Source organism: Oryx dammah, unplaced genomic scaffold, assembly GCF_014754425.2.
Source record: "Oryx dammah isolate SB20612 unplaced genomic scaffold, SCBI_Odam_1.1 HiC_scaffold_14, whole genome shotgun sequence".
Classification (NCBI taxonomy): domain Eukaryota; kingdom Metazoa; phylum Chordata; class Mammalia; order Artiodactyla; family Bovidae; genus Oryx; species Oryx dammah.
The window spans coordinates 21,801,306-21,828,866 of record NW_024070198.1 but is presented as its reverse complement, the minus strand read 5'-3'; the positions used below and the strand labels follow the sequence as shown (position 1 = coordinate 21,828,866).

At 40.2% G+C, this 27,561-nt stretch overlaps 1 protein-coding gene across 3 annotated transcripts in view; it reads left to right on the top strand.

Annotated features, from left to right (window-relative positions):
- Positions 1-27,561, top strand: part of ARMH3 (armadillo like helical domain containing 3) — a 176,740-nt gene that overhangs the window by 128,861 nt on the left and 20,318 nt on the right. For all 3 annotated transcript variants that reach the window (XM_040254239.1, XM_040254240.1, XM_040254241.1), the window contains one exon: positions 13,578-13,656. In XM_040254239.1, coding sequence (XP_040110173.1) covers positions 13,578-13,656 — 79 coding nt within the window. The remainder of the gene's footprint in view (positions 1-13,577; positions 13,657-27,561) is intronic.

Genomic DNA, 27,561 nt, shown 5'->3' with positions numbered 1-27,561 from the left:
TGCCATCTTCCTTCAGGGTGCCTTTCTTAAGTCCCCAGCTTGGTCTAATATCCCTCCTCTGTGCGCTCATGATACCTCTTGTTGACTCTTTGTCTGTCTAGCTCTTACAACATTATAATGAGATTGTCTGTCTGTGGCATGTCTGTTCCACTGATCTATAAGTTCCTTGTTACCTGGGATCAAATTTCATTCACCTCCCTATTGCCTTGCATAGTACCTACACATGGTAGGTATTCATGTGTTTGTCAAACAAACTGTCACGTCATGATCTGTGCTATCAAACCCTTAGCTTCAGACACCATAGGATCTTCTAGGACTTTGTAGGGACAGTGTTCCTTCACTAGGCGAAAAAGCAGTCAATTTGCAGAGTAGGGGAGGTAGAGAAGATAGAAGATTTCTTTCTATATTAAACAGGATAAACAAAGTTCTAGAATCACTTTAAAACTAAATCTGTCCTTTTGGCAACATCACTTTTTCAGGAGAGGAAAAGCTTACCACTATTTCTGGTATATTGGAGAGAAAGCAAATAATAACTTCTTTGTGAGCATAAAACAATTATACCCAGCCTCCTATAGAGACAGTTTGCCAGAGCCAACCACCTCGCCCTCCACATGGGCTTCATTTTCTTACTCCGGATTTCATAGACTCTCCCCCAAAGACCTTCATCTTGTTGCACTATTATGATGAATGTGTGGAGCTGGCTCTCACCCCCTGCTTTACTAGCTATTACTGGAGGTGCTGTCAAAGAATCAGGTCCCAAATTTATCCTCCCATTAAGTCCTCTCCTGGGCGGCTCTGCTTGGTTCTGAGTAGTAGTCATCTAGTCTCCTCTCCTTTTCCCACCTCCCCCTGCCTTTGAATGTAAGGAAACTGCAGGCTCTGTTGCAAACAAAGAGCTACAGTAGAAAGTAAGGCTGTAAATAATTTTTACCACAGCTATTTGTTTACACTTGTTCTAGGTCTAGAGAGAAGTTCAAATATGTGAGTGCCTGTGTGTGCATGTGCTCTAAGACCTCCAGTTTGGGTCATAAACCCATCCCATCTCATTTTCTCAGTAGCTGGTCATGTCTTCTCCCAGCAATGTCTTTGGGAATCTCCTCTCGATAATGAGTTAAAGATTTATAGATCTGTAAACGCAGAGGCCTTATCTCCTTGTCTGTATACTGTTCACTCCTCATCCGAGTAACAGACACATGGCCTTTGATGAGTTTTTAAAAATGTGTTATATGATTTTGTAATTTGTCCCCACAAGGACTCTTAAAGCCATCCTCTTGTGAGAGTTTCTGTTGAATAGAAGCTCTCTGGGTCTCTAACTTAGTAGACTACCATTTAGTCAGTTTGAGGCTAAGTGGGTTTTTTTTTTTTTGTTTTTTTTTTGACTCTTCTTTGCAGAAAAAAACAGGGCCAAATGTATATCAGGTACCATTTATAAATCTAGAATGATTGATAAAACACCAGTTTGCTTTAGCAAATAGTGAATTTTGTTCAACAATAGATAATGATTAGGTTGTTGAGAAAAATCTGACCCTTTAGATTTGGAGCTAACTCATTAATAAAGCAGATACTGAGGCTGCTATTAACAGTGAAAAAATAATATTCCTCAGTAGTATTTCTTTTCCTGTGGAGAAAGTGTATTGCATTATTGTTGTTGTTCAGTTGCTTAGTTGTGTCCCACTCTTTGCAACGCCAGGGAATGCAACACGCCAGGCTGCCATGTGCTTCACCATCTCCCAGAATTTACTCAAACTAATGTTCATTGAGTTGATGATGCTGTCCAACCATCTCATCCTTTGTCACCCCCTTCTCCTCTTGCCCTCAATCTTTGCAGTGAAGTTTTAACTTTTCCCCTTTTCAGTGAGAAGAGATACCATCAACTTCACCTAAGCAGAATGGTTCGAAACTTTGAGCAGCTTATTCTTCTTGATTTACCTGATTACTTCTTGATTTACTCAACTATCCTATTCTCCTTACTTTACTATCCAGCTCCCCTGCTTTTTCTTCAGCACCCATACTTTCTGCCTCTCAGGGCTTCTTTCTCTAGCCAACCCCACCACCTGCCTCTACTAGTTATATTCAGGCTTCTTAGCACTAAACCACTTGTACTAGGACTTTCTGCAGGCAACAGAACACAGCCAGAGCAGGTGAGAGAAGCCTGCTTCTTCAGAGCTGCAAAGAAAGGCAAAGCGCTCCACCACAGTGGGTGGGCCAGCAGTCAGGGCGCATAGCAAGGCATTTTGGTGGTTAGCACCTGCAGGTTAAGAGCTGACAGTGCGCTGTAATAAGATTCATCTCTGCTCACTTAACTGATGTGGGCTTTATGGTAAATGTTCTCTTGCTTAATTACTTTGGCAGAGTCGCTGATTGCCTTTCCTAAGGAGTTCTAAAAGATACCCCTGGGATGGAGCATAAACCCCTTTTCATGTCTTTTAATTTCATTCTTTACTTGGAGTGGTTGAAAACCAGTATGTGATCCATATGCCCACTTTCCTCTCTCTAATGACATGAACATCAGGCCCACACCTTGCTAGTGTGGTGTCCGTATGGCCCACCCTGGACTCACCCAGGAATCCGGTCAGCTGCCTTCCGTTTTTACCCACATGAGATCCCCATTCCTCCCTCTCCACCACTGCAGTATATGCACAGCTCTTCCCACTTAGTTTGGAATCCATGTGCCTGTTTTTCTCTAACTATAGCATGGGATCCACAGAATATTCCCTGCTCTCCCCAGCCTAGCATGTGATTCACTGAATTAATTTCCCTATTTTTGAAGTGATAGGAAAAGAAGCCTAAGTTAGTCAGTTACTTTTTTTTTTATTTTACCATCCTGTCCCCCATACTCAAAAATTTAAATGTCTTATAATAAGTTGATTAATTGTGCTGATGGGAATGAGATATAATTAAAATGTTTCAGGGTTTTTTGGCACATGTCAGTTTTTTTTTTTTTTTTTTTTTTTTAAGTTCTCAGGTCACATTCAAGGGTTTGGAATGTTTACTGTTAATTAAAAATAGATCACTTCTTGGGGTTTTGAGCTGATCTCCACTGCCTCAGAAGTCCTTGCAGGTATGTATTAGGATTTTCTTGTATCCTGAAATAAAGTAGAAAGTCTTTTAGACATTTTCACATGGCCCATTTTGTTCCTTTATAGTCACTAATTTCTGAGAATGTAGAGGGGCCTTGCTTCTGGAGACAAGAAATCCAGGGCTACACTTCTAATTGCAAAGGGTATCAAAGGTTTGCATCCTGCAGCCCTAGGAACTCTACCAGCAGCTGCTGGCCTGCCACTAGAACAAAGTAAGGGAATCTGTAGCACAGAATAATGGGATCTGAGCAGGGGGAGGCTTATTTTGTAGGTGTTTTGTCCTAGGAAAGTTTTGGAGCCTCTGTTCATTTATTGAGAGAAAGCTTTGATAAAAAGCAAGCATTTCTAAGGGGCATAGATTAAGTGATATCTTCTATGGAAATGTACATGGTCTGTTTGACTTTGTGGTTCCTTCGTCTCCTGTGGTTCATTTTTTTTTCATTTATTTTCATTATGATTGTGGAAAGAGTGAAACAAAGTCAGGCTGGTATCTAAAAAGCAAGAAGGAATTCTGTTTCCCTCTCTTGGCAGTGCTAGAAGAGATAATTTAGCCAAAATGTAAAGCCCATGGTATCTCACTTGGCATAAATCTATGATTTGGGGCCACAGTAACTAGAAATTAGCTCATTTTTCAAGCAAAGTAGCTATAACCAATTGCTTAATTTCCAGCAGGTGATGAGGCAGAAACCTACATTGGGCAAAATCATGCATCAAGGTAGAAATCTCAAACTGCCAAAATGCGTAGCCATGCACAGCTTCAGAAAATGAGGCAACTGCCCCTCAGGCCATGTACGTTTCATACACATTAACTCTTTCTTGTTTCCCTCCAGTTAATGAATTGTGAACTTTCATTTGTCTAATGCAGAGACTATAAAAATGTCCACTAGGTGAATAACTTGCCGAGTGTGACACATGTGCTTCTCACCTAGAAATCAAGAGAGATACTGACTGAAATTATTCCCCAAGTTAAAACCTGAGGGTTACCCTGGTGTAGTTTGAGACTACACCATTCACTGTTCCGTTTCCTTCAGTCAGTAAGTTTATGGTGGTTTAGTTGCTAAGTCGTGTCCGATTCTTGCAACCCAATGAGTTTATGTATACTAAGAAATCAAATTCTCTTGGCCAATTTACAGACTTTGGATCATTGAATAAAGCATGCAACTAGATGTATTGGCCAGTAGCACATCCTTCCTGATGGTTATCAAAATGTCTTCTATAGTAAGGGTCCATTTTTGCGTCTCTGGTCTTGAAAAGAATGGCCACAGAAACAGCAGTATAAAGAAGGGGATATTTGGCATGCAAGGGTTAAGAACTAGAACATAAAGGGTAAGTTAGAAGAAACAGGTCATTTGCTGAAGTTTTGACTAGATAGTTTCAAAGTGAAAAGGTTAAAAGGTATTCTTATTTGAGGTTTTATTTTGTTTAATGTTAATCAGCAGAATCTCTGAGGCTTGTAATACACTGCTGTTAACAGGCATCAAGGGAAATTGCTTTTTTTGTTGTTGTTGTTGAATTGGATGGGCTGAAGATTCATTGATTTCATGAAGAGGGAAGCTTATTACTGCATGAAATGGGAGTATATGAGGCAATTCTGAAGGTGAAAAGATATGTTAGTTTAAAGTTAACCCAGCCTCGGAGGAACCATTTTAATCACTGCCACATACCACTCAGTCAAACCTTCACCCTTTCTCAGAAGCCAGTCTTGTAACCTGTGTGTTTGAAGGTTTCCCAGGTTGAAGCAGGTATGAATATAATGGTTTTCTTATCCCTTTTTTTTTCCTTGTCTTTTTTTTTTTTTTTGGCCATGCCATATGGCCTGTGGGACCTTGGTTCCCCGACCAGGGATCAAAGTCATGTCCCCTGCAGTCCTGCACTGGAATCAAGGACTCCTGACCCCTGGACCATCAGGGAAATATCTTTAATTCCAGATATCTGGGAATATACTCTGTAGTACAGATCACTGGACTGCTCTTTTTGGGTCTAGGAAAACAGAAACTGCTTGAGGGGATAAGTTTTCTTTAGGGTAAGTTATGGTTATATAGGAAGACACAAAGAAAAGCTTTAGAAAGGAAACCCAACTAGATGAAGAATACTTCTCTGGTATTCAGAGAGGTTGGTGTCTTGCCCAAGGTCTTGCAGCCTAGAAGTAGAGAAATCAGAATTTTAACTCAGGTCTAATGCCTCTAAAGCTTTGTTTTTTACATTATGTGAATTATGTTGTGCAGGGAAATGATGGTGTTTTCACTGGGGCTTCCAAAAGGAAAACTGAGACTTTGGCTTTTGGTGATAAAGAAAAATAGTATTCCATGTCCAGGAGATGGTGGAGGACAGGGAAGCCTGGCATACTGCAGTCCGTGGGTCGCAAAAAGTCAGACACAACTTAGCAACTGAACAACAACAGTGTGAAGAAAACCATGTAAACAAAGCATGATATACAGGTGTACATGTTTAGCAAGTATTTGAGAATACAGGACTATAGCTTGATGAGACTGCGCTTGAAATCCAGATGTATCAGGCTTTAGGTATTCACCCATAATCAGACCCTTTAATGTAAATCTGTGGCCTTATAAGAATAGTGTTAGGGTGAAACTTTTAGAAATTTTCCTCATATGTACCTTGTTGCGTATACCAGTTATGTTCCCTCCTTCCTTGGAATCAGAGCTCTAGAATCTGCCTGTAAACAATCTTTGCCTGTTTTTCTCCTTTGTGCCTGAAGAATTTACATAGCAGCTTTTAGAGACAGTCTGCTTTCTCAGATGTCTTAGTAAGGAAACAGGCACCGTGTTCCGAGCTTCTGGATGAAACTATTATTTATTTATTGTTTTATAAAAGACCCTTAGAGACGTCTGTCTGTGAAAGATAGCTGGGATTGTGAAAAATTGCATGTTAGGAGGATTTACCTTAGATTTGCATTGGATATAAGGAAGAACCCACATTTTCTCCTAAGCTACATTGCCTGCCTTTTTAAGGTAACATTTCCATGCATTTCCTGGGTAAGTTGAGCATTAACTATGTGTCTCAGCCATCATCCATCCAGCACTGAGAAAAAGAAAGCCACTTTGCAGAGTCATGAGTCAGAGAGAATAAGTTAAAAATGGACCAAGAAGTCCCCAGCCAGTTTGTAGCTCAGCCTTGTTGTTCCATCTGTCCACTTCATTTTGCTTCAGGTTATATAAGTGACCCCTCTCTTCACCAGTAAGAAGTTGACAGTTGCATTGGAGGGTGGCCCAGATTCTTGCCCTTAAAGGTGCTTTGGGTGCAAATCCATCCCTTACTGTGACTGATTTCAGCAATTTCCCTTTCAAGTCAGTAGCATTTAGGAGACCCAGTACCAGAGTATAACACACTCCCCAGCACCTCTCCCATTCCCTACCCCTAAACAAACAAACAAAAATTCAGCCTTACTTTTAGAAGATACTAGGTTATTTTTATAAGAAATGCCAGAAAGCTTTTCCCTGACCTCCTCATATGACTTGAAAGGAAGAGGAAGCTTTACTGTCTTCAGTGACAACTTTTGTTCCTTCTTTTGGGGACAGCTGTTTATGTCTAAGTCACCTTTTCTTCCAGGTTGGGGATAAAGCATTTTTATTGTTATTTTCATGCTTTTGGAAGGTAGCTGGTGATCATGAACCTTCTTACTTGTGGTGAGATTGGACAAAAACCTTCGCAGACTTTAATTTATTCAGTTTTGCTAAAGGCTTGGGAATATATTGGTGAACAAAATTAATTTGGTCCCTGCTTTCATGGTGCATTTAGTTCCAGTGTGAGGAAAACTGATGGTTTGGTAAGAATTTATATTCCCTTTCCTCACTAAGTTCTACTTCGACTCCTTCCCCTTTCCTTAGGCCTTATTTCTTTAAATCCTATTCCTAGTCTTGGATGGATGGCTTTCTCCGAGTAATGTAGGCAGCTCCAGTCATTTCTCAAAAACAAAAAAGTAGTCAAGAGTGTTAAAACTAGGAGAACCTTCTTTCTCCCCCTTCTGTCTACCCGTAACATTTTATTCCAAGGACTTCTGTGTTCAACAGCCAGAAGCTGACGTGGTTTGACAAATGCAGACCTTTTCATCTGAAGATACCATGCATGTTGCCGGGAGTTGAACTTTTCTTATCTCCGGGCAGAGTTGTTCCTCCCTGCACATGTGGCTTGCAGTGTCAGTGCCCGTATCTCTGCTCCCTCTTATGGCACTGACCACAGAGGCTTCTCCAGAAGCTCCTTAGACTCTATCTGCTCTAATTTATGACAGAGTGGCCCAGTGAGCTTCTTTTCCTCTTGCCACCAGCATCATGGGCATACACAAGCTCTAGGAAATTATCTTGTTGAGTGAAGCACTCTGGGATCTGAGAATTCTATGTGCAATTGTTTACTAAGGAAAGCAGCTTGCTCAAGAACTGCTGGAGTCGAGGATGCCTTAAGCCAAGACTGGTGTGCTGCAGTCCGCAGGGTCACAAAGATTCAGACACAATTGGGCGACTGAACAACAATTCATATGTTATAACTTAGACATTTAACGTGTGCAACTCACTGTTGTTTAATATACTCACAAAGTAATACAACTATCACCACAATCTACTTTTAGAATGTTGTCCCCCAAGAAAGGTACTCCATATCCTTTAGCAGTCCATCCCCATTTCTCCTCTAACCCTTCCCTTAGCCCCAAGCAACCACTAATTTATTTTCTGTCTGTATAAATTTGCCTGTTCTAAACCTTTCCTGTAAATGGAATAGTATATTATGTGGCCTTTTGTGTCTGGTTTCTTTCACATAAACAACTTTTTCAAGATTCATTCATGTGTTAGCATTTATCGGTACTTCATTCCTTTTTGTGGGTGAATAATATTGAACTATAGCTATACCACATTTTATCCATGTGGATTGTTTCTACTTTTTGGATATTATGAATAATGCCACTGTGAACAATTATGTACAAGTTTTTGTGCAAACATAATGTTTTCATTCTTTTGGGCATGTAAGAGTAGAATTTCTGGGTCATAGGATAACTCTGTGTACTAACATTTGAGAAACTTCCAAACCACTTTCCAAAGTATCTGTACCATTTTACTATCCCACCAGCAATGTATAAGAGTTCTAATTTCTTCACGTCCTTGCCAACACTTGTTAACTGTCTTTTTGGTTATTATGATCCTAGTGGGTGTGAAGTGGTATCTCACGGAGGTTTTTCATCAGATACATGATTTGCAAGTATTTTCTCCCATTCTGTGGGTTGTCTTTTCACTTTCTTGATGGTTATCATTTGCAGCACAGAAGTTTTTAAACTTGACCTACTTTTTTTTTTTTTGGTCACTTGTGCTTTTGTTACCCTAAGGAATCATTGCCTCACCCAAGTTCATGAAGATGTATTCTCATGTGTTCTTCTAAAAGTTTTATGGTTTTTAGATCTTATACTAAATCTATGTTCCATTTTGAGTTAATTTTTGGGTATAGTATGTGGTTCAGCTTCATCCCTTTACATGTAGATATTTTCAGTTGTTCCAGCATAGTTTCTTGCAAAGATTCTTCTTTTCCAACTTGATTGTTTGCTACCTTTGTCAAAGAGAAACCTTAGTCAGTGCATAATGGTTGTTTTCTCATTCATTATCCACTTACACCTTCCTCTTCTTCCCTATTCCCCCTCTCCTTTCAAGTCTCCTTTTCAAATATACTTTGTAGCATGAGCGTTTTCCATTGGCAAAGGCTAGGTTTTGTTTGAATACCTGAAAGGCTGATATTAGATGAAAGCCAACCTCAGTATACAAAAGGAATTCCTTGGAAGTCTAGTGGTTAGGACTCTGTGCTTTCACTGCTGAAGGCCCTTTTTGAATGAAATAAGTCGGGAGGGAATTAAAATCATACTTTGATCACTCATCTTCTGATAGAAAAAAACTGCCATTTCCTGTCTGGAAACCTAAAATTTTAGACTTCAGCACGTGACAGTTGCTACCTGTTTTGACAGGTTTTGATCAATGAAAATGAGAGAGCTACAATTAGAATGACTTAGTAGTCTCCTCCTCTCCTCCCAGATGTTCAGAAGAAATGATGGTAGATCTTTTTAGAGGTGGTACCAGTGAGAAGGAAAGCCTGAAGAAAAGAGATTCCTCCTTAGGAAAGCCTGAAGAAAAGAGAGAGATTCCTCCTTCATCCATAAATCTCATATCTCATTGTTCTCCCACTGAGAGCTGGTCAGGCATGAGTTTAATTCTGGGGGCTACCCCAGGTGGGGCAGTGTGAAATCACAACCCAGGTGAGCCCTGGTAGCCTCCAGACTTCCTGGGGAAGGAGAAGCTAAGTATTTCAGTCACTGCAAAGGTATATGTCACTCAGTGTGGGCTGACTTAGCCTGATTTTAGTGTTTTGTCATCTCTTTGCTGCCTCAGAACATACTTCCATTTCAACAGTATGAAGTCCTGAGCACTTGAATAGGAAGCTTCCAAACCCTGTCTGAAATGCCTTGCTAAAGAGCATGGAGGGAGAATAGCCAGTGTCAGACTGTTTTTCTTCCCTCTTAGACCTAGCACCCTGCATCTGGTATCTCCAGAAAATCAGATTAGTACTCAGATTTTACAGATAACAGTCCCAAATAAACAGCAGGAAGAGTAAAGCAAAGGCGTATACTGTGTCTTGTGTGGGTCCTGAGTTAGAGATTATTAACTGGATTTACACTGTTCTACCTGTCTCAGGTTTCTAAACAGTCCCTTAAGTTGCCTGGTAGGAGACCTTCATCACTTGCAGAGATCTGAGGCTCTGGGAAGAGAATGTCACAGGTTAGGTTGGAGGATGATTTTATGTTCGTTCCAAAATATAAATTCTCAGACTGACAAATCTATCATACTCTTAGGATAAGTTTGCCTAAACAGCATCAGCATACATGCCCTGCAGTATCAAGCATAGGGCTTCCATAGACCCAGCCGATACTTGGCAGATGTAACAGTTAGAAGGGAAGAAAATAAGTGTACTTTCTTAAGATAGTACCTTCCAATATTTTTTTCTTTCTCTCCCCCATCTCCTCTCTCCTTTGTTTCTTGCTCTGAGCTCCTTCCCTGTCTTTATTTCTTCCCTCTCTTTCTTTCTCCTTTCTCTCTCATTTCTTTTTTGCTTCCTTGCTTGCTTTCTTGGCAAGAAAATTCCTCTGATAGGAAGGGAATAGAATTACAACATCCCTATCTGTTCCGTTCCCAGGGATTATTCCATTGTTCTCACCAGCTTCTCTGGATTGCCACCTGGGCCCCAGTGGCTGCTACCATCCCACCCAGACACACATTAGGGTGTTTTGGAGTTCTCTGTTCTCCAAACCTAGGCACATCAAAACAAAAATGCAATTCTAGTTCAGTTGAGTCAAGATTTTTTTCAAACACTTTTCAAAAAAATCTTTTACTAAGAAATTTAAAGAAAACCTTAAAAAAAAAAAAACCTACAAAAGCATGAAATAGATGTATTTATAGAAAGCAATTTCCGTTTTCCAAAATAACTGAGGTCTGATAGTAGATTGATTTATCTATTGTATTTCCTTTACTCACTGCCATCACTCTTGGGGGCTGAATTCTGTGACTCTGACTCTATCCTGGGTTAACTATAAGTTAGTGCTGCTGCTAGGGTTGGTGGGATTCTCAGTTCCCTATACCTGGCACCCCTGTCTTCTCATTGGGTTTAGCCTCCCGGTTTTTCTTTCTGTTCCTGGACTGTTGTCATTCTTGCCAATATCCTCAAACTTTGCTTTCTGAATGAGAAAAATATTTGACACCCCCCCAACTTGATTACAGTGGATATTTTGGATTTAGACCAAACCCCACAACCTTAACTTGCAGATAATAACATCTCCACCCTTCTTGACAGTCTCCTGGAAAATAAGTTACCAGAACTTGCCTCTTGTGCCTGACTCATTTCTGTCCTATTTGATTTAGTCATTCATTGAATATTTATTGAGTACCAGCTGTGTGCCAGGCATTGTGCTAGATATTTAACAGTGCTTTATATATAAATATTGCATGAATCCTCTTAAGATTTAGTTCCCTCTTTCAACAAACATTTATTGTATGCCTTCAATGTACTATTCCTAGTTACTGTGCTAAAACAGATATTATTATTCCCATTTTATCCCTCTGGCAAAATATACAGCTTCCAAAAATCATTCAGAAAAACATTGGTCAAACTGGGATTCCACACCATGATTTTCTTTTTAAATTTCTGGCTTATACTTCTGATATTTGGGTTAGATTAAATTCTTTACTATCAGTAAGTTATATTAAAAGAATATATTGATTTCTATTATGCTGTCATACACACATTTTAATAAACTTTCAGTTCAGTCGCTCAGTCATGTCCAACTCTTTGCGACCCCATGAATCACAGCACGCCAGGCCTCCCTGTCCATCACCAACTCCCAGAGTTTACCCAGACTCATGTTCATCGAGTCGGTGATGCCATCCAGCCATCTCATCCTCTGTCGCCCCTTCTCCTCCTGCCCCCAATCCCTCCCAGCATCAGGGTCTTTTCCAATGAGTCAACTCTTCGCATGAGGTGGCGAAAGTATTGGAGTTTCAGCTTCAGCATCAGTCCTTCCAATGAACACCCAGGGCTGATCTCCTTCAGAATGCACTGGTTGGATCTCCTTGCAGTCCAAGGGACTCTCAAGAGCCTTCTCCAACACCACAGTTCAAAAGCATCAATTTTGGAATAATTTTAAAATTACAGGAAAAAATGCAAAGATAATGCATAGAGTTTCTATATGCCTCTCAACCTAGTTTCTCCCCTCTTACATTACCATGGTATGTTTATCAACACTAAGAAACAGGCATTGATATGTTACTATTAACTAAATTCCATATTTTGTTTGTGTTTCAACAGTTTATCCTTTAATGTCCTCTTTCTGTTCCCAGATCCAATTCAGAGCATCAAGTTGCATTTAGTCATATCTCACCAGTGGGCTCTGGTCTATGACTCTTCCTCAAGTTTTGTTTTTCATGACCTTGACAATCTTGAGGAGTAACTGGCAAGGTATTCTCTAGAATGTACCCCAGTGTGGGTTTGTCTGATGTTTTTCTTGTTCTTAGATTGAGATCATGAATTTCTAAAAGTACACGACAGAGATGAAGTGCCCTTCTTACCAGACCATACCAGGGGTTACATGACATCACTGGTGATACTCATCTTCATTACTTGGTTGAAGTAGGTTTGCCAGGATTCTTTACTGTCAAGTTACTATTTTTCCCTTTTGGTACTCTATGGAGATAAATCTAGCTTACTCTCAGTGATAATGGGAACTAAACTCCACCTCATAAAGAGAAGAGTATCTACACATATTATTTGAAATTGTTGTGTTAGATTTTTCTCTTCTCCCCATTAACCTCTAGTCTAAAACCTGTGTTTTTTAATACTCTTCTTATTGTTCAGTTGCTAAGTCATGTCCATCTCTTTGCAACCCTGTGAACTGTAACACACCAGGCTTCTCTGTCCATCACTATCTCCTGGAGTTTGCTCAAACTCATGTCCATTGAGCCAGTGATACCATCCAACCATCTCATCCTCTGTCACCCCGTTCTCCTCTTACCCTCAGTTTTTTCCCAGCTTCGGGGTCTTTTCCAATAAGTAAGCTCTTCACATCAGGTGGCCAAAGTAATGGAGCTTTAGCTTCAGCATCAGTCCTTCCAATGAATATTCAGGGTTGATTTCCTTTAGGATTGTCTGATTTGATCTCCTTGCTGTCCAAGGGACTCTGAAGAGTCTTCTCCAGCACCACAGTTTGAAAGCATAAATTCTTTGGTGCTCAGCCTTCTTTATGGTCTAGCTCTCAAATCCATACTTGACTTATTGGTTTTCTACTCTATCAGACAAGAAATCACAAAGATCTATACTAAAGCACTGGTTTCAGGGAAATTTATTTCATTTTCAGAGGTTTTTAAGAGATAGATTTGATATGATTTGGTGACCCTGAAGAGAGAATGTTTGAAAACAACATTCAGATTTTGGTTTGTATGGCTGGAAATAAAATTTTGATTCAAAATATTAACTAACAAATGTGATGGTTGTAGGCTTTGGGAAATCTTAGGTTCTTCAGAGACTATATTCAGCCCACATGTTGGTCCAGCTTCACTGAATGCCTTGTTCTCCTGAGTAAGAGCAGAGCAAAGTTGTTGTTTTTTTTTTTTTTTTTTTTTTCTGAGTGAAACACAAGGGCTGCCTGGTGGACAGCCTGCTAAGCCCTGTTTCTCGTCTGAAGGATGCTAGGTTTTGACTTTTGTTTGGTTGTGAGATTTTCCCCTAGTTCATTTACAGAGCAGGCATACTTGGTTCTGTTCTCTGTCTAATAAATTATTAAACCTTTCCCATTTGAGAGTAATCACTTCACCCCATGTGATCTCATGTTCATAAGAGGACAGTTACCTTCTAAGAGTCACACCCATGGTCTCATACTCTAAATCAGAGGGTAGCTGATACTTGTTTTTAACTCATTTATCCTCTTATTCCATCTGGTACTGTATTAATGTTAATTCTCTGTTTCAGAGCCATCATCAACCACTTTAACCCCAAAATTGAATCCTACGCTGCTGTGAATCACATATCCCAACTGTCAGAGGAGCAGGTAAGCCACTACTTTCTTCAGAGTGGCCCTAGTTGGTGGCCAGCGTCAAGTCCTCTCAGATGGCAGAGGGATTCTGTGACTGAGCTTCTAGTGGGAGTGGCAAGAGCCAGGCTGCTTAAGAGGAATTAGTAAGGGATTTGTTGATAGTACTTTAATTAGAATTATGGCTTCTGCTTTTGTGCCATATGAAAGGTTCGTTTAATTATGTAAAAGTAATGTAGGTGAAATTTTGGTGAATTGTTATTTTAGTGTGGGTGATAAGGCATTTCTTTTTTTTTAATTTTAGGCAGAGAGTCATTTTGACTTTTGAAAATAAGCAATAAAAACTTAGAAATGGTTGAAACTGCCAGTTAGAAAAACCCTGAGTTCAGCTTAATTTGATGTTGTTTGACTCCTTAAAATATGAACCCTCCTTGGGGCAGATTTGCGTTAGAATTGAGTTCGGTGTGCCTTGAGCAATTCTTTCTGAGCAGGTTTTTCTGTGGTATGAACTGTGGCACATGCAGATAGTGTTGTGTGTTTGTTTTCCTTGAGTCTGGCCTGATTTCCTCTTTTCCCAAAGAAAAGAGCCCTCGGCTCTGCATTATATAAAAATAAGATGGGGCTTTAGTGTAGCGTGGTATCAAACTTGATGTTTCAGACAAGACTTTGAGTCTTGTTTTCAAAAGCACAAAATGAGACATAATATTCATATGGTCTCCCTTCCTTCTCACCCTACTCCCAAGTTGAAGGGCCTGGGTGTTCATGAGGTGAGAGTCCAGATATAGACTCCAAGCCAATTAAAAAAACAAAATCACCTATGCTCTGCTTTCCCTTTTTTGGCCTTTGCATCCGTGTAACCCTTCTATGAGCCTCTTGCTGGCAGGGCCAGCCAGCCAGCTGTGGTGTGATTGTATGTTCAGTGTTCCTAAAAGCTATTCCATTGGCCAGATGAGGCACCAAAGCAAGCCTTTGCCTAACAGACAGCTTCTCAGTATTCCCACCAGTGGCTCTTTCCTCAGCCAGATGGATAGGACTCAATTAGTCTATCAGTTTTCCCTTTGACATATTTATTCTCCTTTGTGAGGCCAGCTGTGGGAATCCATCCTCTTATTTAAACCACTTTGATAAATGGCTTTCATTTTCTTTTTTCCTCTTCTGCCTATGGAGCAACCCTAAGTCCTGTTCAGGACTTGGATGCCACTGCTCTCTGTGAGGTGCTTCAACATCCTACCTTTTTCCTGTTGAACCAGTTCAGATCAGTTTTGTTATATTGTTTTTATGCAAAAGAATTCAACATCTTGAGCTTTGTGTAGTGAAAGAAGGGGTGATTTTCCTATCACAGTGAGCTCTGTTTAGTCTAAAAGCTTTTTTTTTTTTTTTTTTTTTTTAAAAAGAGGAAAACACATTTTTTTCCCAGTCAGCCACGTGCAGTATTCATCCCCCAGCAGCTTGGGAAGGTCAGGCTGAAATCTTTCTACAGCAGTAGCAGCCACAGACCAATAATAAAAATCCATTCTGGCGCATGAGGCAATCTGGAAAAGGATGATTAGCAAGCACATGTCCTCACCCCCACTCCAACTTCTTTCAGAGTTAAATGAAGTGATGAAAGTGCCTCTCAGAAAGCATCCCCAAGCCAGAGATGAGGCGACTTCTGTAGAGTGGAAGAAAACACAGCCCTATTTGAAAATAAAGAAGGGGAAGTAGCTCTCAAAGATTTCTTTTCTTAATAAATAATATTGCATATCTGCTGTGTACAAAGAGTGGTGCTGGGTAGCAGGGATCAGTAGTGAATAATCTAAGTGTAATCCTTACTGTCATGGAGTTTGTATATACTCACCTCTTTTAACAATCCTTTTCACTTGGGTAGTGGAGGAAGGGTGATTCTATTCTGGGACCCTTTTCAAAACTGCCCTCAAAATAGTTGTTGCTTCTCTTCCCTAACTGACTCTGAAGGGCAATAGATGACAGCATTAGAGTACACTTGGTTTTATTCTCAGCACTATCAGGTTAGAAATATTTGACTCCTTGTTAATCTCTAGCATGTGTTGGAGCACTTCTCTCCCTTAATGATATCACTTAATGCTGATATCACGAATGTTAAGTGTATTCACAGCTTCCAGAAGAACTGGGTTTGGGATGCAATAGGCCCTGCAGGGACTTCCCTTTCAGTCATGTGGTTAAGACTCCACACTTCCAATGCAGGGGGCACGGGTTTGATTCCTTGTCAGGGAGCTACGATCCCACAGGCCACGTGCCCACCCCGCCTCAAAAAAAATAGGACCCACAGTTGTTAGCAGCAAACTAAGTAGAAAGAGCAAATTGGAAACTTAATCCCCAAGTAGATTCTGAAGTACTATTAAAGTAAACCTAAAGACCATGGGTAGGCATTAACTGGGGTTTATTAAAGCTTAGTAAGACAGCAGGTAAGAGAGGGCTCTTTGCTAGATCTACCTGCTCAGGCTGCCATTTTCTTCTGGCAAGAGATTTATGACTTTTTGAGTTCTGACAACCCCCAGACACATTCTAGCAGTCTGTTTGAGGCATTTCAAGATGATGCTTGTAAATCATTGCTTATCAAATAGAGGCCAATCTCTCACACTGGGTTTATTTTCAGGTGTCCAGATGATAGATGACATTTTTTGTTCTTTTCATTGGCTTCATGGAGAGCAAAGTTTTTTAATCAATTAATACCCTCAGTGTGACTGAATAGTCATGCATTTTCTAGTGTAATAAACTGCATGCATTTTTATATTGTACACACAGGAGTCATATTTGTCTGGGGTTGATTGTGAACCTTGTACATATTAACTCTTCTTGTATGCGTGTGGTATAATATACATAAACTTTATTTACCAATTGAACAGTTTTTAAGTATACAGTTCAGTGGTGTTAAGTACTTTCATATTGTTGTAACTGTCACTGCTATCCATCTCCAGAACTTTCTCATCATTGCATGCTGAAATGCTATACCCATTAAACAGTAACTCCTCATTTCCCCTCCCCCCAGCCCCTGGTAATCACTCTTCTACTGTTTGTCTCTATGTGGGAGCCTGGCAGGCTACAGTCCATGGAGTCGCAAAAGAGTTGGACACGGCTTAACAACAAAACTTACTGTTGTTAAACAACAATCTGACTACGCTAAGGGTCTCACAGAAAGTAGAATCATACAATATTTGTCCTTTCGTATATGGAGAAGGAAGTGGCAATCAATTCCAGTTTTCTTGCCTGGAGAATCACATGGAGAGAGGAACCTTGTAGGCTACAGTCTATAGAGTCGCAAAGAGTCAGACACAACTGAAGTGACTTAGCCTGCTCATATCTGGTTTATTTCTTTTAGCATAATGTCTTCAATGTTGTAGCATGTATCAGAATTTCATTCCTTTCAAAGGTGAATGATATTCCATTGATGTGTATAGCACATTTTGTTTATCCTTCTGTCCATCCGTGGACACTTGGGCTGCTTCCACCTTGTGGCTACTGTGAAGAATGCTGTGAAATTGGTGTTTGAGTCCCTGTTATCAGTTCTTTTGTGTATATACCCAGAAGTGGAACTGCTGGATCAAATGGGAATTAATTCTGTGTTTAATTTTTTGAAAAGCTATCATAGTGTTGCCCAAATTGGTCGTACCCAAAATATAAAATTATTCCAGTTTTTCCTATTTTTGGATAATAGCCATCCTAATGAGGGTGAAGTAGTATCTCATTGTGGCTTTAATTGTTATTTCCCTAATCATTATTAATGTTGAGCATCTTTTTATATTTTTATTGACCATTCTTTATCTTCTTTGGAGAAATTCTATTCAAGCCCCTTGCCCATTTTTTAATTGGATTGTTTGGATTTTTGTTGTTGAGTTTTAGGAATGTCTGTATACTCTATAGATATTTATCCTTCATCAGATGTGTGATTTGCAAACATTTTCTCCCATTCTGTGAGTTGCCTTTTATAGTTTTAGCTTTTACATTTAGGTCTTTGATTCATTTTAAATTAATTTTTGTATATGGTGTTTGGTAAGGGCACTTTGACCTCTTTTTGTATTTCACATATCTTTACGAATAAAGTCTAGAGAGAAGGTAAAACTTGCTTTTCCAAGAACTGTGAAACTGTTCTTAGTTATTCCATTCTGCATTGGCTTGTCTTTAGTACATCTTATAAAAATTGTCCTTCAAGGCCCTTGCCCACCATTAGCTGGGATTTAGCTCCTTTCTCTTCTCAGTATGGCTTGTTGGTAAGCATCTATCTCTAGCCAGTAGAATCATTTGTTATGATCCTGTCCCTAACATGGTGATTGTAGCCATGAAATTAAAAGACACTTACTCCTTGGAAGGAAAGTTATGACCAACCTAGACAGCATATTAAAAAGCAGAGACATTACTTTGCCAGCAAAGGTCCATCTAGTCAAGGCTGTGTTTTTTCCAGTGGTCATGTATGGGTGTGAGAGTTGGACTGTGAAGAAAGCTGAGTGCCAAAGAATTGATGCTTTTGAACTGTGGTGTTGGAGAAGACTCTTGAGAGTCCCTTGGACTGCAAGGAGATCCAACCAGTCCATTCTAAAGATCAGCCCTGGGTGTTCTTTGGAAGGGCTGATGCTAAAGCTGAAACTCCAATACTTTGGCCACCTCATGCGAAGAGTTGACTTATTGGAAAAGACTCTGATGCTGGGAGGGATTGAGGGCAGGAGGAGAAGGGGACAACAGAGGATGAGATGGCTGAATGGCATCACCGACTTCAATGGACATGAATTTGAGTGAACTCCGGGAGTTGGTGATGGACAGGGAGGCCTGGCGTGCTGCGATTCATGGTGTCGCAAAGAGTCGGACACGACTGAGCGACTGAACTGAACTGAACTGTCCTTACCAGTGACATCCACCCTGATTTTCATTTTCCCACGAGGACAACTGAGTCTTACTCTCAAAACCTGTGGGATTCTCATAGATAAATCCCAATTGCCGGGGTCCAGCCCCGATGGATCCAGTGTGATTTGAAGGTGGGGACGAAGTCGGCGTCCTTGGAAAAATACATATTTAATTACAGATATATAGAGAGATTAGAAACGGATAGTGTAGTAGGAAAATTAGTGGAGAAAAAGAGGCTGAATAACTTGGTTTACGTGGAATAGCATCCATGCTACAGATGGGAATTCAGCCAGAAAAATGGGGAGCAAGAAAGAAGCGACATGGGGGTATCAGTCTTTCCAGAAACTGATCCGATTTCTTTATTTTTGGGTTTGCTTATATACCTTTTGTTACACATAGGGATGAATACAGAGTCACACGGGGGTCAGCAGTCCTGACCTTTATCAAAATCAGGTGCTTCACATAAAAAGGTCTTAGGGATTTTACATCATCTGGCCATGAGACCTGCTGACATTTTATGATCCTTTCTTTCAGATAACCAAAAAACTTATTTTTCCAAGGGTGTTTTTTCTTAAACCAGGCACCACCCTCCAAATAAAGTTACATTCCTATAGGGTGACGTGTAGTGAGTTACAATCAAGAAAGAAATTTATTTAACCCAAGGTTAACATGATTAATCTTAAAGGTTAATACTTATTTCTCCTATATGCTTAAAGGTTAATACTTATTTCTCCTAAATGCTAGTTATATTCATTATAAGGGTAGGGAACATGGAGATTTAGCAGCAAACATCAACCCCACAAATGAAAATCCTTTCACCAATGCTCCCCTTAAGATCTATTTAGTCTTAAGATAGCGATAAAGTTACATTTTTACATAGCAAGGACACAGTGATTTATAACAAAGTACAGTGATCTATTACAAAAGAGAAAATTCATTAACTCAAAAAGTCTAGTATTGCTAACCTTAAAAACTACTCTATTTCCTTTTCTATATTCCAAATACATTGATTAATATATTCCCAGGTGCCTAAGAATATGGAGGCCTGGCGGCAATCATTGACTAAACAATGAGAAAAGCCCTATGCTAATTAAGACTTTAAAAATACTCCAAAACTCTCTGTGCTGTTTATGGTTGAGAGGTAGTAAACAATCATGTGCATAGTGGCAGGAGGATGGATAATCCTGTCACACAAGCTAGTCTGTCAGCAGAGAGGTTTGACATCCTTGTCCCACCCAAAGCAGGGAATTAGCAGCAATTATTGACACAACAAATGAAAAACCCTTCACCAATATAATTCCTAACCAACCCATTATACTAATAATTTCTAACTCCCCAAAAGAATTTGCCTTTAGTAAGTCTAAAACATCTCGTGCCTCTCAGATTGGGAGGCTGTAAATAATCACATGTAGCCGGATGAACCTATACAGGTGGGCTAGATAACCTTCAGAGGAGTCCGTAAGCTGAAACACTCTTGTCATGCCCAGGAATTTTTATTGCCTTGGAGCTGCACGTTTACTCCTTCTCCGAGAGAGACGGTTATGGGGGAGAGCATAAAACAGACTCTGGTTTTGGGGTAGATGCTCGGGAACAGGGGGTTTCCTGAGGCTTGATCACGCCTTTGCGTATGCCAAGCCTTCTTCCTCATGACCTTTGCCATGGGCGGAGTTCATAGATAAATCCCAATGACCCTTTTGTTTCTACTAAATAAATGTGGATGGGAGGGATTTAAGAGAAACTGTGGGCCCCAGCCTAAGTCTTGGGTTTGGATGCTTTGAGGAGATCTTGTCTTGATGAGTCAGTGCTCCCTTCATGTTGGAATAGAAGAGCTCTTCAGGGGGTTCTCCTCCCTATCTTGTCCTGTTGAAACTCTGATATACTTAGTCTCCTTCATTCCTGTTTCAAATTAAGAAAAGAATTTATCATTGCTGGCTACATCCTGCTAGAAATGGATCTATACACTAGCTCATCATTTGTTTTTTTTAACTCATTGTTTTTTTAATCCAAAGTCCAAGCATAGGCTTTAGAAAATTATCGAACACTCTGAAATTGTGCAAAATTATGCATCTGTCCTTTTTTTCCCCCCTTGAAAAGGGTCCATCTTTCTTAAAATTCTCAACCAGTCTTTGGCCCTTTCAACATACAAAGTTTTGTAGAAAATCACTGGCTTAGTTGTTGTGAATAGTACCTCATACTTTCCTTGACCCCAAAGCCATCAGACCTTTGAAAATGCCCTTTGAGGATCTTAAGCTCCTTTTAGACTATTTGCTATTTATTTTGGTTTGCAAATTCTATAACATTAACTTGTATAGCTCTAATTTCCTTATACCAAAGTTTCATAGCAGAACTTTACAGAAAGATTCTCTAGAGCCCTGAGTATCTAAAGAACATAGTGGCAATTTAGCATTCAAGACAAAACCTTAGCTGATCACCTGATTCCTTAAGCTTTCAGTTACATTCATGACCAGTTTTGTGCCATTGAAATATCCCATTGGAAAGCAAGTAAGTGATTGGCCCACTCTTAACTTTCTTCAATCTTCATTCAGTTCTCAGTATTTTAGCATTTAATGCTTTATGCTTCAGATCATCCTAGGCATTTAAGGAATACAGAAGTATGATAAAGAGCTTTTGTTCTCAAAGGATAAAATAAGTTCGAAAGATGGCTTAAGGCAGCTTATTATCAATAGCTGACCAGTACTAACAATAGGATCTGTAGGTTCCTGTTAGAGAAAGATCTCTGTGGGTTGTGGTGGTAGAAAGGCCATGTGGAAGAGAGAAGAATTGAGTTGGGCCTTGAAAGGGGAAGGATAGGAATTGGATAAATGGAGAGGCCATAGATTGTAAAATATCCTCAAAGCCAGGACCTGAAAAGGACAGAAAGAGTGGGAAGAGTCCCAGAGCATTTCTGCCTTGTCCTCGGGTCCCAGGGCGCCCAGAGACTGGATGACTTAGATGTATAATTCAGTCATTTAAATTGTTAGCACATCTTCCATAATCCCTAGTGTACCGACTCTCATCCCTGTCCTAATTATACCTCCTTTGATTCAGTTCACAAGCATTCATCAAAGGCCTGGTATGAGCCACCCTCAATGCTAGTAGGCATATTATTAGACCCACTAAGCAGACCTAGCTCTCTCTTTTTTCCTGGTATAACAAATATAGCAAACACATATAACAAAATTTACCATCTTAACCATTCTTAACTGTACACAGTAGTGTTAATATGTACATTGTTGTGCAGTTATCTCTAGAAATTTCTCATCTTTCAAAACTGAAACTGTTTATTGGACAACTTCCCTTCCCTCCCTTCTGCCTTGCAGAATTAAACAAAAAATGCTTCATATGTGATTGAGTGAAAGTTACATTGGAAGCTGAGTATTTATTTTCAACTATTAGCAATCTTTCTAACCCTTTTTGATTTTCTCCTGATCCTAAGATAAGAATCACTATAAATAACTTCTGGGTGTTTAGAAATCCTAACGAAATCTAGCTTTATTTTCCCAGAGAAGAGTGAGATACTAACAAGAGGAGAGTCCATGTTTGTCAGGCAAACACTGTTGGGGTGCCTGGGTGGCACCTGTTATTTGTGAACATCAATGGCACCCCACTCCAGTACTCTTGCCTGGAAAATCCCATGGATGGAGGAGCCTGGAAGGCTGCAGGCCATGAGGTCGCTAAGAGTTGGACACAACTGAGCGACTTCACTTTCACTTTTCACTTTCATGCATTGGAGAAGGAAATGGCAACCCACTCCAGTGTTCTTGCCTGGAGAATCCCAGGGTCAGGGGAGCCTGGTAGGAGGCCATCTATGGGGTCGCACAGAGTTGGACACGACTGAAGCGACTTAGCAGCAGCAGCAGGAGGAGGAAACACATAAAGATCTTCGGAAGATATCCTAAAAGCTTCAAGACTTATGAGGAAAGTCGAGCCTTGTACTTCAATTTTAGAGTTGTTGGCCCTTTGGGGTGTTAGGTAAATGTTTAACAGTGGTAGAGGGTAAGTGGTTGGAGGGGGCTGATTTGTAGTTCTGAGGACAAATACTCCCACCATAGCCACCAGTGTGAAGCCAAGTGGCTCTCACAGTGCTTAAAATTTTAACAGTTCACTCTCACAGGCCAAGCATGTGTCAGCCAGCTCCAGCACACCACTGGTTATTGACGAAGACTAGGAGAAGGGAGCTGTAAAGCTAAAAGGCAGAGCTTTCCATGCAGGAAGTGAGCATGAGTCACTTGCCCCATGGGAGCCACCTATATTGCCTCCCAAGGCAATCAAGACCTCTGAGCAGCCTACTTTGAGAGCCCTTGTGATATTTTCTCATCTTAAAACATGGCATTGGTCGTCAGGCAAGGCAGCCTTGGCAGAGACATATGCTAGAGCTGAGATTTAAGACTCATGATAGCCATAACTCAGTTTCCTGTACTTGGCATTGTTTTTGTACAACAGCCTAAAGTTTTGCAGTCTCTCTAAGCCTGAGTGATGGTTGCTGTGGGAACTCTTAGTGAGTATGAACATGTGACACAAGCATTGACTGTCTGACCCTGCCTCTCTTTTCTACCTTTGTTTAGATTCTGGCATTTCGAGTGACCTAATTGGCAGGAAAAAAAAGTTTGATATGAGTTATTTGTTAACTGGACTCACTAATGCAGGAAAGACAACAAAGTCAGAGGCAGAGGGATTTTCCTACAAGCTGCTTAACCTTGGAAATCAACTTTCTGTTACATAGGACATCTTGAGAAGGTCCATTTAGGAAGGTCAGCTGGTTATGTACTGCTAGGATATTTACTCTCTTACTTGGACCAAGAGGTAAGCTGCACTACCAGATCGGGGGGAAAAGGGTCTTGGATTTTAGCTCCTCTGAATAGGGAAGAAAGTATCTTGGATTTAAAAAGGACACAAATAGATAAAAGAAACAACTAGGAGTTTTTGAGCTAGGCACTTTTACTTAGGCTATTTACTTAATTTAATCAATTGTCTGAGGTAGATAGTTATCCTCATTTTATAGATGAGGATGCTGAAGAGACTAAGTAGTTGGTCCACGATCACACAGCTGCTAGTGATAAGGCCATAATGTGAACCTAGGTCAGTCTGACACCAAAGTCTGAGCTTTTTCATCTCTTGAAACATGCAAGACAACTAGAGTCTGTTAGGTATTCCAAAGGAAGAGCAAGTCAGGATAGGAAAGTGGAGGGAAAAGCAGAGAGAACAGAAGTAACAGGTCTCATTTCTAGGCAGTGGGGAAAGAATCCCAGTTTGGGAAAGGCCCATTCAGTTAAGGAAGGAAAGTACTGAACAGGGACCTGGAGAATTTGCCTTCCAGTTAGGCAGCAATGCCTCAGTAGAGGCTCCTGGCGCAGTATGATAACTTTATAAATGAGGGAAAAGTCTCTTTATCCCATCCAAGAATGTCAGCAAAATCACTATGAAAAATAAAGCTTTTCCACACACCCAAGGAAGATGATGAAATTTTTAAAAGTTTTTATGAACTTATTTCTTTTAAAGATGATATATATTTGTGGGTCAAAATCTAAAACAGCACACTGAATTTTAATTGTTTTTAAAGTGGTAGTTCCTTTTTTTTTTTTTTTTTTCAAGTAGCAAAGTGAAGATTCAAAATTAATGTCCCTCAGCCAAGCTAGATGAATGTAGAGGTTACTGGTGAAGAGCTTAACTTATTATTCCTGTCTGCCACTGTCAGTATTTCCTCCAATTAAGTATGAATTTTGAAATGCCCATCACATAAACTTCTGGTCTTCCTCAATCAGACTTCACTGTCGGTAAAGCTTCTTTGGCAGTGCATGGGAGAAATAGCATTGGAGCTTGTAGGAATTCCAGTAGTTATCAACTTTTCAAGAAGTTTCAGGATACAGCAGGCCTTATTTCTCCCAGTTATTAGATATAAAGATAGCAGGCACTTTCCTCCAGTTTTCTAGCCACCTCCTTCCTTCCAAATAGACCTTCTAGTACTTCTGTTTTATTTCCATTGCAATTTCTTTCCTAGAAGGTAGCTCAAAACTCTTTTAAGATATGCTTGGAAAAGCATGGTTTGCACTGTTATAGTACCTTTGGAGGCCAAAAGTGTTATTATGCAAGCTGTTTTCTCTGTTATAGGCTGTGTAATTGGAAATGTTTTTGCTAAGTACCATAACAGCACTTTGACCTTTCATAGTGATCCTGCTCAAAGGAAGTTACAATCTTAAAAATGACCCACCCAACTAGGAGGGAAACTGTGTTTAGCCCACAAATGGGATTTCTGGTGAAGAATTCTGTTAGGGAGGGACAGATAAGTGAGCCTTGGCAGGGAGGCAGAGACCCCATGTCAGACTGCTGGAGAATTAGGAGCAGAGATGGTGTTTTCTGTCTCCCTCCCTGAGATGTGATCTGTTTCCAAGGAAAGACCTCAAGTGGGGAGGACAGAGATCATCTGCCTCTTGGTTTGAGCTGGGTGGAGTGTCCTGCCTGCAGTAAGCCACAGAGAAGGAGAAGGCCTGATGTGATATTTGGTAAACATGTGTATCCTGTTCCCCTACCCAATTATCTTGGCTGCCTCTTGGTGTGATTGCATACCAAGCAAGCATCTGGGCATGTTGGATCTGTAATTAGTACAAAGAAAAGCTTCACAAAGAGTTTCTAGGGCTTCAACCAAATAACGTCAGGGAGGTGGGGCAACTGCCCAGGGAAATTAAAGAAAATCCACTGTCGCCTTTCCTTTAACCAAGTGATGACCTTTCATGAATCACCCACTGTGAGGCTTATTATCTGGTCCACCTTCCTGAAAGACAGAGCCAGCCTGTGAGATCAGTAAATTTCAGTGCAGGCTTGAAAGACATGTATGGACAGGAGAACTGGCCAGCTTAAATTGGTTCTGAAATTGAGTTTGGTCCTGAGTATGAAAATAGAAAGGGGGAAATAAACCTTCTGAATATTATATGCAAGTTAGCTGTATAGAAGAAAGAGTTATCTTTTAAAGAGCATCATCTTTTTCAGTCTATCCAGAGGCTTGTGTCCACCTTTTGGATCCTTTTTTTCCAAACAGTTATATTGGATGATTGTGCCCTGGTGAGCGATTCGGGTTATCTTGGATAGAAAGTCACTGTAAGCACCTAGTGGAGGGAGGGATGCTCACTCAAATGAAGCCTATGATTTTACATGTTCTATTTGTTCTAGCTCCTGTACTTTTCTTTTTAAGCCACTTTGAGCTAAAGTGTTCTGAAAAAGAACCAATTCTTGTCTACCAAGGAAGTTCTCAGAACCTGCTTTAGTCTAAGAATTCTCTGCTTCTTGGTGTCCTTGGTTAGTGCAGCAAGACAAGGAATGGATGTCCCAGCTTCACATTCCCCAGATTATTTCTTTTCTGTGTATAAGTACAGAGGTATCTGCTCTGTACCACACTAGGGGCTATAAAAATGCAAAAATCATATATACCCATAAGGACTAAGAGTAAGAATCAGGATCACTCACTTCTTGTTTAGGCCTTTGCCTGTGTGCTGGTCTATAGACCTCACTCCCCTGTTGTATTTGGTGTGCTTGCAACAGCACCCCACAACCCTTTATAAACCTAAGAAAGTTTAGCTTATAGGTACCCCAATGAAATGCCCCCTCATTATAAATAAATCCATAAATGGTTGGCTGATGACCCTTTTTAGAGTGAATTTCCACAAGGAGGGCGATGATCATCTCATATCTTTTACCTCTGCCTCAGTTTTATAAAAAAGGCAAAAGTAGAACCTTCATTAGGTGTCCTTGGTAAAGGTAGGACTCCAGTCTCTGAGCTTGGCAAATGATTGTTTGTCAAAAAAGTGACAGTGAACGTCAGCTCAGTTGTGTCTGACTATTTGTGACACCATGGACTGTAGCCTGCCAGGCTCCTCTGTCTGTGGAATTCTCTAGGCCAGAATACTGGAGTGGGTAGCTGTTCCCTTCTCCAGGGAATCTTCCCAACCCAGGGATCGAACCCAGGTCTCCCACATTGCAGGCAGATTGTTTATGACTGACTCACCAGGGAAGCCCTGGTACACCCAATTAAAAGTGACAGTGCACCCAATTTGAAAAATTTCATGTGACTACTGCCCAGCTGAAAATGATTGCAAACACTGTTGATTGCTACCCAGAGTCCATTTCGTCTGTCAGGGAGGATTGCTGTGGTGGAGAGGTGGCGAGAAGTAGCACAATGAGGGGAATCTTTGGAAAATACTAGGAACTGCTAGCTTATGGATACTGATATATCAGTCTGAATCATGCTTTTCCCAACCAAAAATGGAATGGCAAGACCAAAAAAGACTTAAGTTTACTGCCATAACCATGTTTTGTTGTTTTTTTTTTGCCTTGACATGAGTTACTGGACTTTTTATTTAACTTTATTGAGATGTAATTAACATATAAGATATATTTATGTAATCATCACCATCACAGGATACAGAACATTTTATTTCCATAACCCATTAAAATTCTTTCATACAATTAGTCTTATCTGCAAATTTGGGCCCTGATTAGGTAACCACTGATTAGTTATTAGGTAACCAAATTAGGTAACCACTGATCTAATTTCTATCACTATAGATTATTTGTCTTTTATGAATTTCACATAAACTCCCTTGTGTCTAAGATTCATCCATATTGTGACATTTCTAGCTATTTACCCAAGAGGAATGAAAATATATATCCACCCAAAGACTTGTATACAAATATTCATACTGCTATTATTCATTATAACTCAAAACTGGTATCTGTTGTTTAGTTGCTAAGTCGTGTCCAACTCTTTTGCAACCCCATGGACTATAGCTTGGCAGACTCCTCTGTCTATGGGATTTCCCTGGCAAGAATACTGTCCATGGGATTTCCCAGGGAAGAATACTGGAGTGGGTTGCTATGTCTTTCTCCAGAGGGTCTTCCCGACCCAAGGATTGAACCCACGTCTCCTGCCTTGGCAGGCGGATTCTTTACTACTGAGCCACAAGTAGTAAAACTAGAAACAACCAAAATGTCCATCAGCAACTAAATATATAAACAAAACGTGATGCATCCATACAATGGAATATTGTACAGCCATAAAAAGAAATGAAGTACTGATAC